The 18,933-nt window shown below is 44.7% G+C and overlaps 1 protein-coding gene across 2 annotated transcripts in view; it reads left to right on the top strand.

Moving 5' to 3' along the window:
- The window catches only part of ETFB (electron transfer flavoprotein subunit beta), a 528,490-nt gene that overhangs the window by 338,141 nt on the left and 171,416 nt on the right, over positions 1–18,933 (top strand). Inside the window, exon 6 of one of the 2 annotated variants that reach the window (XM_078655460.1) lies at positions 13,526–13,705. In XM_078655460.1, the coding sequence (XP_078511586.1) occupies positions 13,526–13,696 (171 nt within the window). In that variant the 3' untranslated portion in view covers positions 13,697–13,705. The remainder of the gene's footprint in view (positions 1–13,525; positions 13,706–18,933) is intronic. The other variant, XM_078655461.1, reaches the window with a different exon arrangement.

Below are 18,933 nucleotides of genomic sequence, written 5' to 3' on the forward strand. Positions count from 1 at the left end.
CGTCTCAATCCAGTGATGGTTAATTCGGTTTTTGGTGCGCGTCCTGTTGACAACGATGACTTCCCATTCTGGCTAGCAGAGAAGTTTGATCAACTGGAGGCGGTTTTTCCGAATTCTACTCCTGCTGATAAACATAGAATGTTACGATTACTCTACCAAAGGATATTACTCCTGAACTTGCTGACTGTGAAAGCTGGGGAAAAACATTTGCGGCAGTTTATACGAGGTGCTTCGGCACCCCGTCTATGAATGCCCTGCCTGAAATCATTAGACGTGTTCAGAATGATCACGGTCCAGAGGCAGCGGTTGAATTGGGTATGCGCCTGTGTGGTTCTTTTGAGATTGTAAGTGATCTCATTCTCTCCAATGTTAAAGGAGATGCAGTTAACTTTCAGGTGTCGAATGCTTTGGCTGCTCTGCCCGATGCCGACAAACCCCGCCAGTTAGCAAAGATTGTGGTGGCCGCTTATAAGACAATTGGCCGCACAAGTAGAGGTCTGAAATATTTTCCAGTGAAGGATAAAAAACAACCTCAGGGACAATCTGCAGTGACAGATGTCCAGCCCAAGTCCAAAAAACAGAATTGGCCTAAGAAACAGACACAGGGGAAGCAGACTAGGCAAACTAAGGATTCTGTTCCTGCAATACAAGCTCCTGCGCCGGCAGACAGAGTTTATGATTTGCGCGATCGCGCGATGATTAAATCACCTGATCGTTTTCAGGGTTCTGATCAACGCTCTCCTCGTTCCTTTCAGGAAACATCGGCCCAGAAGACCGGTGGTGGAGGAGGGGGTGGACGTGGACGTGGTGGCCAGCAAGGACGTGGTCAGTCCCGCCAGACAGACGGCGCAGTGAAGCAGGAGGATTCTACGCCTAAGCGTCCGCAGTTTGCGAAGAAGAAAGTCGCGGCCTTAACAGCGCATAGATATGCCACAGATAGTGAGAACGCGGCTTCGGAATCTGACGTGGGCTCTGACCTTGCTGGACAGCGCGGCGGAGATTACCATAGTCAGAGAGGCGCTCCGTCCACTACTGAGGGTGACAGCGACTGAAGTTTTTGTTGTTATAGAAACAGCCGATACGAGATTGGCTCCCCCTGAAAGACTTTTTGAAATTGTCCTGTTAATTGAAGGTGACATACAGCGTACTGTCAGAGGGGTATTTTGGGAGAACCTTTCGTCTACGTACGACATTTTGCTTTCCGAGGCTGACTGTCCCCCACCTTTTGTGCTCGCAGCGCCGCGAGGGGAGGAGGTAATCCTTCCCAGTTTCGCGCACACTGTCTCAACTGAGCATGCGCAGCATTTTGCAGAAGAGTGGGCTCGTGCTCTTGCACCGGCTCTCTACCGCAACCAATGTGGTTGGGACAAATTGTCCCCATGCCACGAAATTCCTTTGCGGTCTGAGCCGCAGCCTCAGCCTCAATATCCCATACGGCGTGAAGCTAAAGCGGCCGTCGCAGAAATCCTTGAACAATTGGAATATCAGGGAGTTATTGAAACGTGTGTGTCACCAATGAATAATCCCCTTTTTACTGTGACCAAACCTGACGGATCATATCGTTTGGTATTGGATTACCGGCATTTGAACTCGCATTGCCGTAACTGCGCAGTACAGAATACTCACGGCTCTGCCCTAGTGGATAGTCTAGTGCGTAAGCGTTTCAAGACAACGCTTGACATTTCCAATGGTTTTTATGCCCACAGACTGGATGGCTTTAGCTCCCAATGGACAAGTTTTACGTCCGCTGGTGTGCAAAAATGCTTCCGGCGACTCCCAATGGGCTACAAAAATAGTCCTGGGGTCTTCACCTCCAGAATAGTCACACTATTGGAGGGAATCGATCCGGATGCATGTTCTTATGTGGATGATATTTATCTCACAGACGACGAAATTTGGATGCATCTGTGTCGAGTGAATTCCATAATTTGTACCTTTGCAGACATGGGTTACAAATTTAATTTTGCAAAATCGCACATTGCAGAACACACAGTGTTGTTTTTGGGCTATGAGCTCAACAATGAAGATAGAGGTTTGGCTCCTCACTTCTTAGAGAAGTGCGCACAATTGCGCGCTCCAACAACACTGAAAAAATTACAATCTTTACTGGGCTTTTTGAATTTCGGCAGAACTTACATTCCGGATTATGCCCAGCGTATCAAGCCTTTGTATGCTTTGATACAACCAACTTTCTCAAAATCATGCTGGCTGCCTGAGCATTCAGCCATTTTGCAATCCTTGCAGGCTGATCTGCTCGCTTCTAAATATTTACTGACTCGTGATAACCACACCAACCTGGTAATAAGAATAATTCCTGGGACGGTGGGTTTCACATACCTCACTTTTAATGAAGGTGACACAGTACCTATTGCTTACAAGTCACACTTGTACACTTCGGCTGAGATGCGGTTTCCCACAGTGGAAAAGGTTTTAACTGCTGTACAGATGGCTATTCTAAAGGAACGAGCACTGTCTCAGGGGAAACGCATGCTAGTGGTTACACCCTGTCCTCACTTGGAGGCAGTCACGAAAGCCAGTGTACCGAATTCAAAGGCTTTGCACCCTCGGTGGATTCAGTGGGCAGCGTCATTGTCATCCACGGATGTCATGTTTATTTTTGACGCTTCCTTACGGTCGCAGGAGTACTTGCAGTATGAATTCGTTCATCCTGCTCCTCTGGCTATGCGACCTTTGGAGGACTTCCATTGCATCATTTACACTGATGGGTCGGCGCAGGTTGCGCATGGCTCTAAACATGCCTACGTTTCCGCATGCGCCATTGTGGTCGGTGCTATGTTGAATGATGAGTTCGTTTCCAGGGAAGTGCACACGTTGCCCCTGGGCGATTGCACCGCACAATTGGCAGAGCTTCGTGCTCTCTTACTAGCTTTGGAGTACGCAGATCCAAGTGTTACTACTCTAATTGTAAGTGATTCTTACTACTGTGTCCAGTCTTACAATGAAAACTTGTTCTTTTGGATTCAAAATGATTTTCATGATTCCAAGGGTAGCACAATAAAACATAAAATGATCTGGGTTCGAGTGGCAGAGCTTAAGGCTATGTTGCCACTCGTTTATGTGATTCATACTCTCGGTCATCAGCGCGTAGGAGTTCACGCTGTTGGCAACTCGCTTGCTGATGAAGCAGCGAAATCAGCAGTATCTACATACTTAGTTGCAGCAGTTACTAGGTCTAAAACCAAGATTGATAGCGACATCTTGGCAGCGATTGCTGCCTCTGAGAAGGGAAGTAAACATCCTGCGGGATTCCCTTCGAAGTATAAATACCACTTAAGTCCCGAAAAGGTTCCTTTTGTGACAATTCCTGATGTTGGGGAACGGCTGATTCCCAACTCGGATCGCAGAACAGACTTGATTACAGCGGCTCATGAAGGTGTGGCGTCTGCGCATGCGGGCGTCTCAGCCACTGTAACGCAACTACAACAACGTTTCTGGTGGCGGGGACTGTACAAACAGACGCGTGATTATGTCCTTCTTTGTGACATATGCCAGCAGATTAAACCTTCAACTGCTACGCGTCCGCCACAGACTCAGTTGTACATTTCTAATAAACCACTAGGCTGTGTTTATTTAGATCACTGCGGTCCTTTTTCATCTGATACTGCGTATAAGTACATCTTAGTAGCAGTTGACTCATGCACACGCTTTGTGTGGGTATGGCCACATCGCAGCGCTGATTCACGGACTGTCATTAGAGATTTGCGTATCTTTATAGGGATTTTTGCCTGTGGTACCTTCCATTCGGATCAGGGTCCGGCTTTCGCCTCTAAGGCGTATAAGGATGCCATGACTTCGATGGGGGTCCAAGTCAAGTTTTCGTCACCCTACAGACCTGAGGGTAATAGTGTAGTTGAACGAATGAACCGTGATTTAAAGCAATCTTTGACAGCCCGAGTTATAGGCACTGGCAGAAACTGGCTGGCTCACCTCTATGGCGTGCAGCGTGCTCTTAATAATCTCCCTAGAAGGTCTCTGGGTGGGCGGACCCCATACGAAATGCTCTTTGGCATCAAGATGTACGTCCCTGACCTTGACGGTCTAGACTCTGTGGTTCGCGCCACTTCCTTTGACGCAGATGAACATTGCAATGTTTTACAGAATCTACAAAAGACCAGAGACAGTCTTGCAAAGGAACATTTGCCCTCCACATCGGATGATGCGTTGCAGATCCCGGTAGTTGGCTGGATACCCCAAGTTGGAGAACTGGTTCGAGAGAAGATCGACAACAAGAAAGAGTTTGGTCCCTCCTATCGAGCTCCGGTCCCAGTGCTTGGAGTGAAGGGCACGAGAACAGTCATTTTACCACCACTTCCAGGTCGTAAGGAAAACAGGTTTATTTCAATTGACAATGTCAAGATACACAGAGTGGCCGATTCTTCTTAGCATGACACCAGCTGTTTCCTGTCCTTCCATTGTGAGAAATTCAATTATGCCCACTGCTTTGAATATTGAACCTGAAGTGGCCATCGAATTACCTGCTGTTTCCAGTCCATTATTAAATAATTTGCCCGGAACTAACGTTGATGAATTGGACTATACATACCCCACTGATTTGTCCATGCCTGACCTGCAAGCTCGTTTAGCCACGGAATCCAGATTTTCATTTGACTCTGCTTCCCTTGCCTCGAAAAAACACTCTCAAATTGCAGTATATGCTAGCCTGTTTAAGAAACATTTTTTGATACCTCCTTGGATATACATTTGGCTGGTCCTTTTTTCGGTTTACCTTTTTATGTCAATTGGTTTTGTGTTTTATTTTTTTCGGATTATGAATGGACACTATGTCGAGGAGAGAACTTGCATTACTCATTTAAATGGAACATTGGCCCCACTTTCCTCTTCACATTCTACACACAGATTAAAAAGAGACTTGACTTTGGTTAACATCACAGCTTGGCCTGTTCTGGATGGAATCGCGTGGGATGCAGTTCGTTTTCAGATTCATGGCCCAACGGAAGTCGTTAATGTTCCTAATGTACTAAGAGTTAATATGGGGGATGTGGTGAAACAAAACATTCGTTCTGATGATTGGGATGTTAATGCTGTGGAAAGTTTGTTTTCTGATTTGAAGTACTATGCTGCTTTTGATGCTGAGGATTTATATTTGGAATCTGCTAATTATGGTGAATTGTTCTGTTACCAACATTATGGCAATCACTTCTTACACAAGACATCTTCCCGAAGGGATGCTGTTAATTTTACACAGTGGGAACATTGCCCGGCACCTACACAAGGGAGTTCAGAAACGTTTCTTAAAAAGTATACTTATTTCACTGACTTTAACCAGTCCAATCCCGAGTCCTTTTATTTTAAATTTCACAAACAGCCACTGTCCAAGGTTAGACTTACCGATACAAAATTGTTGTACTCGAAGGCCTTCCTAGATCAATTAGTTACTGGGGGCTATGAGTTATGGAAGGAAACAATAGACCTTAAATCAGTTTGGGGTTCAAGGGCCTGGCAGGTACGAGGCACTGAGGCTTTGCACCGTGCATGTCTCATCCCGAATCATATGTTGTTTTTAAATGAAACCATTTCCCAGACCACATGCTTTGGATTGGCTACATCTAAAAGGTTAAACACCCCGTCTTTCCCGGAGTTGGAGGAATATGAGGATTGGAGTAATTTTACTCAATTGTCCATTAAAGATATACAGGCTCTGCTTCTTAATTCCTCCTTTAACATTTCCAGTATGAATCCCAAGGGTTGGCTGCTTTGGCACCGTAGTGCTGATTCTTGTCAAAAAAGGTTTTTAAATATGACTGACGGTTTTAAGACTGTTAGATCTGATCCCCGGTTTGATTTGGGTCATACTGTCACCTCTTACTCTGTGGGCAAGTTGTGTCAAGCTTGGCTGAAACATTCAACTTTACCTGCGGTTAAGTATCACCTTTCCAAACTGAATGCAGACGTGGATTTGAATGATTTCATTAAAGGCCCAGCTAGTGGCAGGTCGAAAAGGTGGTTATATGGGGTTTACAATGAAATTTGGAAACTCTCACAGATTGAGGCTGCTTCACGCCTTAGGGCTATTGATCAGGCGAATCTTGAGAAAGTGCTTGCAGTTGTTGACAATAGCATTAACGTGCTTTCCTCTAGAATTTACACATTAGATAATATTGTGTCGTCTGTTGTTGATATTGTGCATGATGAAGTGTCTGTATTATACCATGGTCAAAATCAATTACGTTCAATCATGCAGTTTGCATGGACACTTCAGACTCTGAAAATGGGTAAAGTTCCCTGGGGATACATGAAAGTTTCCTCTTTATTTGCACCGTTTAATTTGACAGACAAACAACGCTTGCTTTCAATGCGTGATGCTTCCTTTTCTATGCTACATATTGAAAGGTTGGAATCTTTACCTTTTTCTGTGGCAGAGGCCACTGCTGCTACGTGGCTTATCCACGGTTTAATAACGCTGCCTTTTGCTTTATATAAGTTTTCGAATTGTATGAAATATGTGCCAATAGGTCGTTTTGAACCCTTAGGTAGCGGTTTTCTTCATGAGGTCTGGTCACTCCCATACACATACAGATGTTTCAAGGATGAACAAGAAGTTTATCTGACAGGGGATGAGTGTACTGAGACGCCAGATCATTCTTTAATGTGCAGACACATACAGTTACACGGTTCATGTAACAAGGACCGACCGAATATGGCTTGCGTTTTACAGGGCACGCCAGTTCCTGCTATCATCCCCACGTTTATATTGTTAGAGAATGGTAGTTATTTAATGCTCAATAATGAAAACTGTTGTGGTTTAATTAAAGGTATAGCTTTCATAGTAACAGTAAGTGAGCGAGTTATTTGCTGCAGAAATGTTCTTTATCCTCCCACACGTGAACATAGGGAGTCTTCCATTTGGCCACAGATACCGACCTTGGGAGCAGAATTCAGCGGCATGGCTAGAATAAGAGCTCTATTGTCCCAGAAAGAGGTGGCCTTGAGCTCGGCCCGTGAAACTTTCGTGCTTCACATTGCTAACACCCGTACGGAGGTTCAGGCTCTTTTAAACACTGATTTGCCTTTGCATTTCGGAGCCATGGTCCGTTCTATCTTTAACGCATCCTCCACAACGGGCCTAGCACATTTTTTTAAAGTTGTTAGCGGTGGTCTCGTGACTTCCTTTGAGAAGATTTTTGGAGTCATCCCTGCCTTCTTCCATTCTATTTTTTCGTCCTTATTTGGAGGGTTCCCGTTTTTACTTGCATTAGCGGCTGGCGCATTGGTGGTTTTCTGCCTTTTTAAATATGGATGCCCTTCCTGTGCAAGACCACGCACAGCTGCTACTGACGCGGTTTCGCAACCGCATGCTTGATTATTATGGCACACTGCCGTTGGCGACTCTAAGCACGGCGTTTGGATTATCTTTTCGGTTCTCCTATTTCACCTGTGTCCAGCCTGTATTTTGCTGCCTGACCTGTGATTTCCTTTGGGCCATTGATTTGTGTCTCTGCGGACCAATATCTTCTGACGTCGATTTTGATCAACTGATGAGTCCTATCATTGCTCACGAGTTGGTTTGTTCTGACGAAAGGATTATGGCCTTGGCGGTGGCACATGGACTAATGGGTCCCTGGGATGTGTTGTCGGCAGCGCAAAATTTCTTGGAACAAAGTTTTCTTGAAAACCCACCGAGCTGTCCTCTGATGGTTATAGAGGATCCGGTGCTGGAAGATCACGTATGTTCCTTTCATCTTTTAAATTGGATGGCTGAACTGTTTTCGGATGAGGACAGTGACTTCCTCCTGGAGGCTGTTGCAGCTTACTTTTCATATACAGTCTTATCATAGACACTGCCTCAAATTGACATGCTGATTGATAGCATTTCCTTGATTTTATTGACTTTTGGTCAAGACATTTTATTTTTGCTTGCCTATTGGCTTGAGCCACATTATACTTGTGGGCTATTTTTTAGCATTAGTTTTTATAATTGAATTTTTATTCATGCGCGTTTATAATTGGATTCTGCTCTCATGTGATGGCACTTCTGTTATCTTATTTAGTCCGTTCTCGGATCATGGGGGGGTGTTGTATAGCTCCTATATATCCTTATATCGTGTTAAGTTAGCATAGGTGCATTTGAGATTTAAACGCCATTTTTCCTTTCTTGCAACTTCTGCACACGACCCTTAATTGTTGACTTAGCTTTCAACCTAGTGGTTTGCCGTGGTGTATGTGAGAATAATATGTTATTGCTCTGATATCAGTTTTGTTTAATAAACCATGTCTGCACGGAGAGTGCTGAAGTTTCAGGAGCAACACGATATGGAATTGTTATGAGGTCTGATCTCCACGCCTTCATAGTCATAACACAAGTGCAGCCTTTGCCAACTTGGGCTTGAGGCGGGATTGATATTGCTTTGCACGAGAATTGTTAACACACTTGATGCGGTGCACATGCAGAGAGAGCTGGTGTATGCTGATGTGATTCCTTCATGCTAGGACACTAAGGTATGGGCCCGCCCTAAAACAACCCAAAGAGACCTTCTTAGCTAATAATATAATATATGTGTTAGGGAGGGTGAGATATAAGTGTTGTTAACTCTTATTCATTACAGCATGTTAACATGCTGTCACCATTCGCTTTTTATGTCTTAGTAACTATGCTGATAATTTTGCTACTGATAATAAGTATACTTGTATTATCTAAGATACTGCGCCTGAGAAGACGGCATTAGTAAATAAACATTTCAAATGCACATGTGTCTTCTTTACTCCATGTTCTGGTTTGTAATGATAATATAACGAAAGAGTGTTCATGAGTCCCACGTACCCTGAGGTACTGTAAGTTCATGTTCTGGTTTGTCTAAACATTGGGAGTTTGATATGTCCAATGAGACACTGTAGCTAGCTCGGTAAGGGGTGAGTTGGTTGCTAAGGTAAGTTTTGGGACACCCTAATTTGCCGAGGTTCCACTCCTCTGTGCACAGTTCTGTGTGAGTACAGAAACCCTGCAACAGCCCAAGCCTATGGGATGGACAGACCACTATTTGATAGAAGCCAGTCTGGAGATTACCGAACCATTTAGGGCGGATAGGGTGAACCTGACCCTTAAGAGGCTCTGGCATAAACTTAAATTGAAGGACCCCCACTCCTTTCTAGGGGTTTTCCCCCTGGAAAACATGAGGGATCCTGAGGTGGCATATACCACCTTTTCTGAGTGGATTGTTGAGGGTCTGGACGCTTGGATTCCGGCTAAATGGACTAAGGGGCGCAGGGCTAACTCAAATCCATGGTACATTGAGGCTCTGAGGGCCCAGAGAAAGGAATGCAAAAGAGCTGAACGGGTATGGAGAAGGGATTACAAAGATGGGGATAAAGTAATCTATCTGGCCAAAATAAAGCTTTATCATAAAGCCATCTGCTCTGCACGTGCTATGTTCTACGCTGAAGAAATTAAAGCTAGTTCGAATCCCACTAAATGTATCTTCAAAATTGTTCAGGAGCTCAAGAGAAACAGAGCTACTGCATCTAGTATAACATATGCGCTACAGTGTGAGGAACTCATGATCTTCTTTGTAGAAAAAGTGCAAAAAATGTACAAGTCCTTTCCGCAGCGTCCCCCAGGCTTGCCTGTCCCTGTTAGCACTAAGGCTGGCGGTTCCATCCTGGCAGCTATACCAGAGATCTCTAATGAAGAGCTGGCCAGACTTTGCAGGAAAGTGAAATCTGGTTCTCCGTCGGACCCTATGAGGCCGGCACAATTCATAGAGTCTCTGGGGCTTTTTCAGCAGCCATTAGGTCTTATACTCAATCTGTCTTTTTCCATGGCCAGAGTCCCGATGGCCTGGAACCAGGCATGGGTATCCCCTATCATCAAGAAACCCACGCTGGATCCATCAAAGCCGGAACACTTCAGACCAATCTCCCTCCTTCCGTGGGTAGCGAAGATCGCAGAGGCCCATGTAAATAATGTTCTATCTCAATACAAGAACCTTAATGACATTCTGGATCCATCCCAAAATGGCTTCAGACCGGGCCACAGCACCGAGTCCGCCCTACTAGCCACGACTGAACATCTTCGGATGATTCTTGACGCCGGTCAGAGTGCAGCGCTGATCTTATTAGATCTTAGCGCTGCCTTTGATACGGTGTCTCATGACATCCTTTTTGTATCGTCTGGAGGCAGTAGGGATTACGGGAACCGCCTTAGAGTAGTTCAGATCTTTTCTACAGGATAGAACTTTCTGGGTATCGGCGCCGCAGTTCCTGTCTCAATCCCATTCCATCGGTCAGGGGGTTCCTCAAGGCTCTGCATTGAGCCCGTCTCTGTTCAAGCTATATGTTCAGCCTCTTGTGGCTGTGGCAAAGGTATGGGACCTAACGTTGGTATCATATGCCGACGATACCCAGCTGGTTATCACCTTAGCTGAAGGGCCATCTACATCGGCCACGAGGTTCAGAGACGGGATGGCAGCAGTAGCCTAATGGATGGCAGACAACTGTCTACAGCTCAATGCAAGAAAAACTGAGGCCCTACTGGTTGGGAAGAACATCTCCCTTTGGAATGCGCATTGGTGGCCGGCCTCGCTGGGTATTATGCCTACGCCAAAGACTCTTGTTAAGAACTTAGGAGTCTGAATGGATTCATCACTTAGCTTTCAGACCCACACGAAGAGAGTGGCAGCCACATGTGTTGGCCTGCTAAGAGGTCTCAATCCCCTCCTGAAGTTCTTTGATTCAGCAGTTTGGCAGCTTATTGTCCAATCTACAATACTATCGCGTTTGGACTATGCCAACATGCTGCTCTTGGGGGCTAATAAAGCCGAGATACAGCGACTCCAACAAGTCCAAAATTCGGCTGCCAGAACCTTGGTAGGTCTCCCTCGCTGGTGTTCTGCTAAAGCCATGATCAGAAGGCTGAACTGGCTTCCGATCAATTCACGGATCCAGTTCAAAGCTCTCTGCCTGGCGTTTAAGATCTTAAAATCCGGGTGCCCGGAACTACTGCGTCCACTTTTGACCCTGTATGTTCCCCAGCGTAGCTTGCACTCACTGGGACAACACCTGGTGATCGTACCACGGACCAAACTCTGCCGTATTGGTGGTCGCTCCTTTCGGTTCATGGCAGCCAAGCTGTGGCACTCTTTGCCGGTCCATATTCGTGGAATGGAGGATATGCTGGCTTTCAGGGAAAGCCATTAAAACCTTCCTCTTTCCGTTATCATAGAGTTTGCGACTATGGATGGCTGGCTCTTAGTCGAATCTGTATCTTTTAGATCTAGTAGCGCCGGGACGCCTCTTTGCTGGGGCAGCTGCGCGCTTAGAAATCAGTTAACATAACATAACATCTACAAGCCAATGTAGGCCAGGTAGTGCTAAAAACACTTTTTCAAACCCCTGCAACGTCTACTGTTTATTCACCGCTTTGGGAGAATACTGCTAGTCTGTGCAAAGCATGTGTATCTACAGCACACATTCCTCGAATGGATTATGCTACTTACCGAGTAGGCATCTGTTCTTGGCTTGTAGAGCTGTAGATTCACATGCGTCCGGGCACCTGTAGCTGTTGCAGTTTTGCATTATTTACATTACATACTCATGGACATCTCTGTACTACCCTTACTTACTCTATTCTCACTCTGTTGCGGGAAAACAATCTAACAATGGAGTCAATGCCCATGTGCACTATCACCGAAAGGAGTCACCCTTCCTTGTGACTAGGAAAAGACAAACAACTTGCAAACATCCGGACCCAACACTAGATGACAGGAGTATGCAAAGCATGTGAATCTACAGCTCTAGGTGCCAGGAACAGATGCTCAGTGGGTAAGTAGCATAATTCTTTCTATACAATAGAATTACAAAGAAAACTAGGACAATGCCAAGACGAATTATGATGGGAAAAATATACTTTAAGTAGAAATGTTTGAAGATTCTTTTGAAGTGTCAACAAAGAGGAAGTCACCTGTAAAGAAGTCCCTGCATCAGATCCCAAGAAGGCGATCGATTTAGAAGACCTGATTGGGTTTTTCTTTTTTAACCCTTAATATTTCTAAAGCAATGCCACCTGATTGCAGGCTACTCCTGAACCCCCAGACGAAAATCAGTAAAGTATCATGTTTTAATGCAGAGCGTTGAGCCCAATGGATTCACCAGGTCTATCAAGCCTTCAAGGAGAAACATCAAAGAGATCTCATCACATGCTTCTGCCCTCTCCATGAGGCATGCTTTCAGAATAGATTTTGGGAATCACGGAGCGTTTTTGTAGCCTTTCGAAAAAAGTAGCACTCCCATCTGAGTGAGATGAGACCATAGCTGAACTGGAGCTTCGTGTCCAGCAGATGAGGTGACTGTTCACACTGTTCAAATCTTTTTAAAATTAGAGTGTCGCTCTTTGGTGACATCTGGTTCAAAGAGTGTTTTTTATTAACTTTAAATACTCCCAATTAGTTTTGTCTTCACTTCTAGTGCCCAGTTAGATGGTGATTTTTTTCATGTCCTTTTAAAGTTGCTGTTTTGAAGTGTTTGAGTGGCATTGTAATAGTGTAGCTGTCATCAGTTTGAGTGATTGGTAAGGTGGGGTTTTATTATTTTCTCCTTCACAAATAATAAAATGCTTGTCATATTAAAAAGGCCTGTTATTTAAAACAAAAAAAACGAATACAGTGAAGCGACCACACCACTGAATGTTTTTTTAAAATTCTTATTTGAATTATATGCCACCCACGTTTAGCCTGGTTCATTTATTCTCTTTTATTGTTGTGGAATACACTTGCAGTGAAAAAAAAAGTAAGCATTGCACTAACGTGCCAAAAAGCCAGATTTATTAACTTTGTCAATGCTTGTTTTTTTCTGTGTATGTAGTTTTGTGTACTGCAAACCAACCCCAAAACGCTTAATATTGATCATCACGCATTACGAATTTAGCAAACTAATAAAAATCGGTCATGCATGCTTTTTCTATAATTTGCATTGTTGTGGTTTAGATTGCAATTTAGTTCTTAAAGAGAGCGATTGGTCCACTGATTACTGTGGAGCAATAACAGAGGGACCTAGGAGCAAAGCACATTACCCATCAAAAGGGCAGGGCATTAAGAGGACCCAGGTAGATGTCTCTTAAAGATCTGAAAGTGAATTGGCAGTCAATGATCTTTCCAGTGCCTTCCTCTTATGAGTGAAGGTGGCTAAAGAGGGAGCAGTCCAGCTTTCAGCTCCAAGTCTGTCCTCTACTTCTCTTGAGATTGACAACAAGGGTTTACTTTATGATGTGAAATGTGCATGAATTAAACGCGTGGCATCTCCTAATTCCTTATGCTCCTCTGTAAATGACCATGCATGAATGTTAGAATACATTGAACCTTTCGGTCTCCTAGCATGTTCTCTCCGTCAATTTAATTTTATTGATATAGATCTCTTACAAGATCAACAATTGTGCATAATTCAATTTGTAAACGTAAAATTCTTGTATAAAATATTTTAAAACTTAATATGAAAATCACACACATTTAAAACCAGAATAAAACATGTTCTCTCTGTTTTAATCCAAACAAATCAGAAAGCAAAGAAAAAAAAGATCGAGGCAGTGAAGCCTTCTGACCTGGGCGTTGATCTAACATCCCGACTGACGATCCTGAGTGTAGAAGAACCACCGCAGAGGCAGTCCGGTGTAAAAGTGGAGTCCGTGCAAGATCTAGTAGCCAAATTAAAGGAGAGTGGCAGGATATGACGCGGTATGGTAGGTCCACTTTCTTCAGAGAATTTAAATGTCTCCTATTCTGCTTCTCTTCCATTGGGAAATCATTTCCATACTCTTCACATTACCCTGCACTGTGACTTGTTATTAGATGAAATACAATAGGATCCTACATAGAAGGCAAATCTATCAGGAAGTGTTTTGTCGCTAAATTTCTGAAGACGAAAGAAATTATTACTACTTAAAGAAATTCGACAAAAAATATTGAAAGTGTTTCGCCTTGCTGTAAGTTTGGCCTTTTGGAATCATGCAATTAGAAGTAAAATCTAAAGTGTTTGATCCCGTTTACTGTGCATGTGGAATGTGAACAGTTCCTAATTTTCAGGTGGTAGAATGGCATTTGCACACTAACATAGACGCTGTCAACACAAATGTGAGTATTGAAACAATATTGAGATAATGTTTGGGTCGCATTGTACCACTTTGACACAGCCACTTTAGGAAATTAGAGTAGTAGGCCATGAGCGGGTGAAGCAACAGCTTGATGTGAGCTTCGACTGATCTCCAACAAGGCCCAAACAGTCAGCACCACTAAGGTAAATTTGTTTCTCTTTCAGGGAAAATATTTCTGAGCAGTACTATATTTCTGCTCACGTGCAGGATTCACAGTTTATTTTTCCATGTGGGAGCGTGAACCAAGGAAACATTACAGTAGATGGCAACGTCTTCTAACTTATTTTAGCTTTATATATTATTTATCAAACAACTCATTGCTGAAAGCAACAGTATTTTAACCCCTTTTTTAAACAAACAAAACAATTATGAAAATATAGCTAAACTAGCAGACGCATACACTGATATACACAGGCACACTGGGAAGAATCTAAAAATACTGTGGGTTTCTCTGGGGTTTTTCATGTCTGGTAACACCTTTATTTGAGTGCTTTTCACCTTCATTCGTCATCTTTTGACATCACAATAATCTTTCAACATTTTGGCTTGATTCACATTTTTTTCTTCGCTTCCATAGAAGCCGAATGTTCTCACCCTAGTGTTAGACAAGATCTTCTATTCCAGGCTGTTGTCTGAGCTTGGCCATTGGGCTCTGAAGTGCCAGAAATATGGCCACTTGAACCTCAACTATATAAATATCTTGAAGAAGCCCAAGGGCCCTCCCACTCTATCTTTGTAATACCTGCAGGTGAAACAGATTCTGTGCTTGAGCATTCAGAACCAGGAGGACCCATTAAAATGCCAAGAAGAAAAGGAGCTGCCTGATTTTCTTTATTTTGCCAATTTTGTTCTTCATATTTCCTCTAATAAAAATCAATTTGGCCACCATGAGTTTGGCCACGCCTTTTCTTTCCTGGCACCTAAACAGTAGTATGAACTGCCCATTGCTATCAAACAGGATGCATGTTTTCCTCTTTTTTAGACAAAACTAAAGGCCTTACTTTTCCAACAGCCTTATATTGTTTATTCTTCTTCTTCCGTGGCTTATATAAATTACTGCATCTTAGCGCCAGGACGCCCTTCTCTGGGCAGCACACTGCTCTATAAATACTATAACACAACATAGAAGTACATTTTTGTATCTTTCTTTACTATTTCGTAGAAAGCCTTAGGAATTTAATTCCATGAATAGTAGACCTTCTTCTGCCTTGGGGCTAAACTTTGTTTGTAAATTAATAGGGCTTTCCTCTGAACATGTGCACAAAATAGATCTTCGGCATATGTCAATGAAAGTAGGACTTCTTGTTTCCATACAATCAGTAAGAAGGGTAGGTAAATACTACTGAAGAAGCATGTGATTGTCCACAGCTGCAAAAAAATCCTAACTTTCTCTCCTGTTTTTCCTCCCCTAAAGTAAGTCTGGGTTGCTATGTCAATTAAAAATGTCTCTTCCAGTTTTCTTTCTGGATCCTCGTTTTAATTCTGGAAGGTCTTTTTTATGTATTAAACATTGGAAGGGCTGTGAAATAATAGAGACATAATACACAGTCAAATCAGTTGTTAACTATGGAAAATTGTGCACTGGAATTTCTTTCCTCAAAGCAAACTATAGCTAGATGGATAGTGTCTTGCATATTTGCATGCTATGAAAAGGCAAACATTGTTTTTACTGGGTAATCCCAAGGCTCATTCAAGTTGTTGGTTGGTCTCACTCTTTTTCCATTAAGACTTTGAAACTTTTCTGAAAGTTGCAAAGATAGCACTGCTCTCTTCCAGGGGATCCTCATCAATAGTCATAAGCACTAGAATATTCCCGCCCATGCGCGGGACTCCGAAAACACAATCATATATGTACCCCACATATATGTATCTCTCTATATATATATATGTATCTCTCTATATATATATATATATATATATATGTATCTATATATACATATATATATATGTATATATATAAAGCAACTGCAGCCTTATACACACCAGAGCTGAATAATGCTGTAAGGACTCCCTATTATATCATAGAAGCATACATTAGAAACAGGGAAAAACAACAGCAAAACATGTTTTGAATCTGTTTTAGTGCTTAGCAGTCAGAAGAAAAGTCTCACATAGGACTGAAAGAATATACAGCTCCCAGTCTGCATTACAGAAACAGTCTAAAAAGACTGAAAGCTAACTCATAGCAACATAGAGATAAACCGGCACTGTGCCTTTAAGGCAGTCATGACCCCCAGCTTCCCATCATGCCTCAGGGGTGACAGTTAGGTCAGTTGTTCTTTCTGGCTCCTTTAGGAAGGATCCTGGTTAGACAGCTCCACTTCTTTCTGATTTTAGTCAGAAATAATCTTCACCTTTTTTTAACTCTGTTGACTTACTTCGACATTTTTTACCTTCTGAAGTAAGGTTCTGTCTTTTTTTTACAGTTTTGGACATTTTTTTCCACTCAAAAGGCCTTCACTTTTTGACCCCTGACCTTCTTGTGGTAAAAAGGCGGCTAGGTCAGACACTCATGAATTCTGTATCCTTTGTTTGCCTAAGGACCATGACCCTAAGGCCTGTCCTCATTGTCAGAGCCTGTCCAAAAGGACTTTAAAGGGCAGAGAAAGAATTCGTCTATATGGGCTGGCAGAAAAGTCTGCAAGAGGCAGGTCGCCGGTGAAGAAGGCGACCTGCCTCTTGCAGGTCGAGATCTTCATCTAGAAGCAAGATCCCTCACCCTTCTACCTCAGCGTTGGGCTCGGCGCTGAAAAATCTACCACCGGTAGGTCATTTGTTCAAGAAAAGGCCATCGACGGTGGGCTCGCTGTCGAGAAGATATCGACATTCAGGTACGTCGTCGACGTCGAAGACTCGTGATCCTCCGCCGTCGTCAACCCGGCGACGATCGGCGTCTAGGAACAGAAACCCTCCGCCATCGTCAACTCGGCGACGATCGGCGTCGAGGAGTATCAGCCCTCCGACGATCGGCATCGAGGAGTAGAATTCCCCGCCGTCGTCAGCACCACGTTAGGGGTCGAGGGCAGGCTCCCCTCCGTCGCCGTCAGTCGATCGGCGGTCGACGTCGAGGGGCAGGAGTCCTCCTGGCGTCAACCCGGCGACGATCAGTGTCGAGGATGGGAACTCCTCCGCCGTCGAGACAGGATCGACACCCCTCTGCCTTCGTCTCGATGACGATCGGCGTCGAGGAAGAAGAGCCCTCCGCCGTCGTCAACAAGACGATGTTCGGCGTCGAGGAGCAGAGCCCCTTCATCTGGATCTGCATGGCGACGTTCGCAGTCGCGTCACTGTTCGACGTCGAGACGAAGGCTTATCCAGGAGTCGTCTGCAAGGGATCCGACGTCGAGGAGTAGAGAAGCGGCGAGACCAGTTCCAACATCAGAACGGAGATCAACGTCGAGGAGGAGGTCTGGTTCGACGTCGAGAGGCACACGCCCGACGTCGAGGCCTACCTCAGTGAGGTCCAGAGAAGGATCCGTGGTTCTGGTAACGGAATCCGCGTCACTCCATTCTTCCTCTCATTCCTCCAGACATCCTTCCACGAGATCAGCCTCTCCAGAAGGGTGTACCTGCAGACCTGCTCATAAGTCTCCATCTCACAGGGAGGCTTCCCCTGTTGTGCACTTGTCTCCAAGATGGCTCCTCCCCCTGCATCACTGGGACAAGGATACGGGGGCGACACTGCGGATGCAGGAATATGCCAGTCCCATCCACAGGTCGCCTTTACAAAGGTTGGTGCAGGAGGTGGACAGATCGCGTTCCCCAAGACATGAAGAACACATAGGCAGGTCCCGGGAAAGGAGACCTAGTTGCCAATGCAGGAGGAGAAGGACACCGTTGTGGTCTTCTTCCACCCGATCATCGAAGAGGGATTATTCCCCTACCCTATCGGACAGCTCTGAATCGAGGGTATCTACAATAGATGACATCGACACCTACCATGATGTGCTTTAGAGAGGGGCTCAGAAGCTAAACATCAAGATGTCTGCCCCTCAGGTGGCAACAACGGTGATCTTTGAGACTCTGCATCAGAGGGCAGCGTCTCGTCCAATACTCCCCTTGGTTCCTGGACTTCTGGAACCCGTGATGGACATCGTCCTGACACCAGCTACGATCAAGGACGCACCGGCTCGAATTCAGAAAAAATACAAACCGGCCTCCTCACACCCTGTCTTCTTGAAGACGGATCCGCCTGCAGACTCGGTGATCATTGCGACAGCGAGGAAAACTCATGCTGTGGCTGCGTCTTCATCGGTTCCACCCGATAAGAAAAGTAGGTCCCAGGACTCTTGGGGACGTAATGTGTGCGGCTCAGCAGCTTTATCATTAAAGGTCTCCAGTGCAGCAGCCTTATTAGGTCGCTATGATCAGAAGGACTTTGAAGAGATCATCACCGAGGGGTCACTTGTTGCCAACCAAGTGATCAGTACAGCAGCGGACGGCGCTACTCTATCGGCGCATTCATATGCCCATGGGGTTTGTGCCAGGAGATCCTCCTGGTTGAAACTGACAGCACTCAAGCCGGATGCACTGCAGAGAATCCTGATTCTCCCGTTTTCCGGCTCCTTTCTGTTTGGCACCCATACAGATGAGGAAATAGGCAGGATGAAGGCGGAACTCGACACCCTCAAAGCCGTGGGCTTGGAGAAAAAGGAGGAGTACAAACGTCGATAGAGGCCCAATCAGCGCAAGGGATACCAGCAGAGGGTTCAAACCCATCAATGGTCCCAGGGGAAAAAACAAGGCAAGTCGCAGTACCAGGGCCGTAAGTCCAACAGAGGTATAGGTGGTCACCAGCAACAGTCCTCTACAATGGC

The sequence above is a fragment of the Lissotriton helveticus genome, chromosome 7 (genome assembly GCF_964261635.1).
Source record: "Lissotriton helveticus chromosome 7, aLisHel1.1, whole genome shotgun sequence".
NCBI lineage: Eukaryota > Metazoa > Chordata > Amphibia > Caudata > Salamandridae > Lissotriton > Lissotriton helveticus.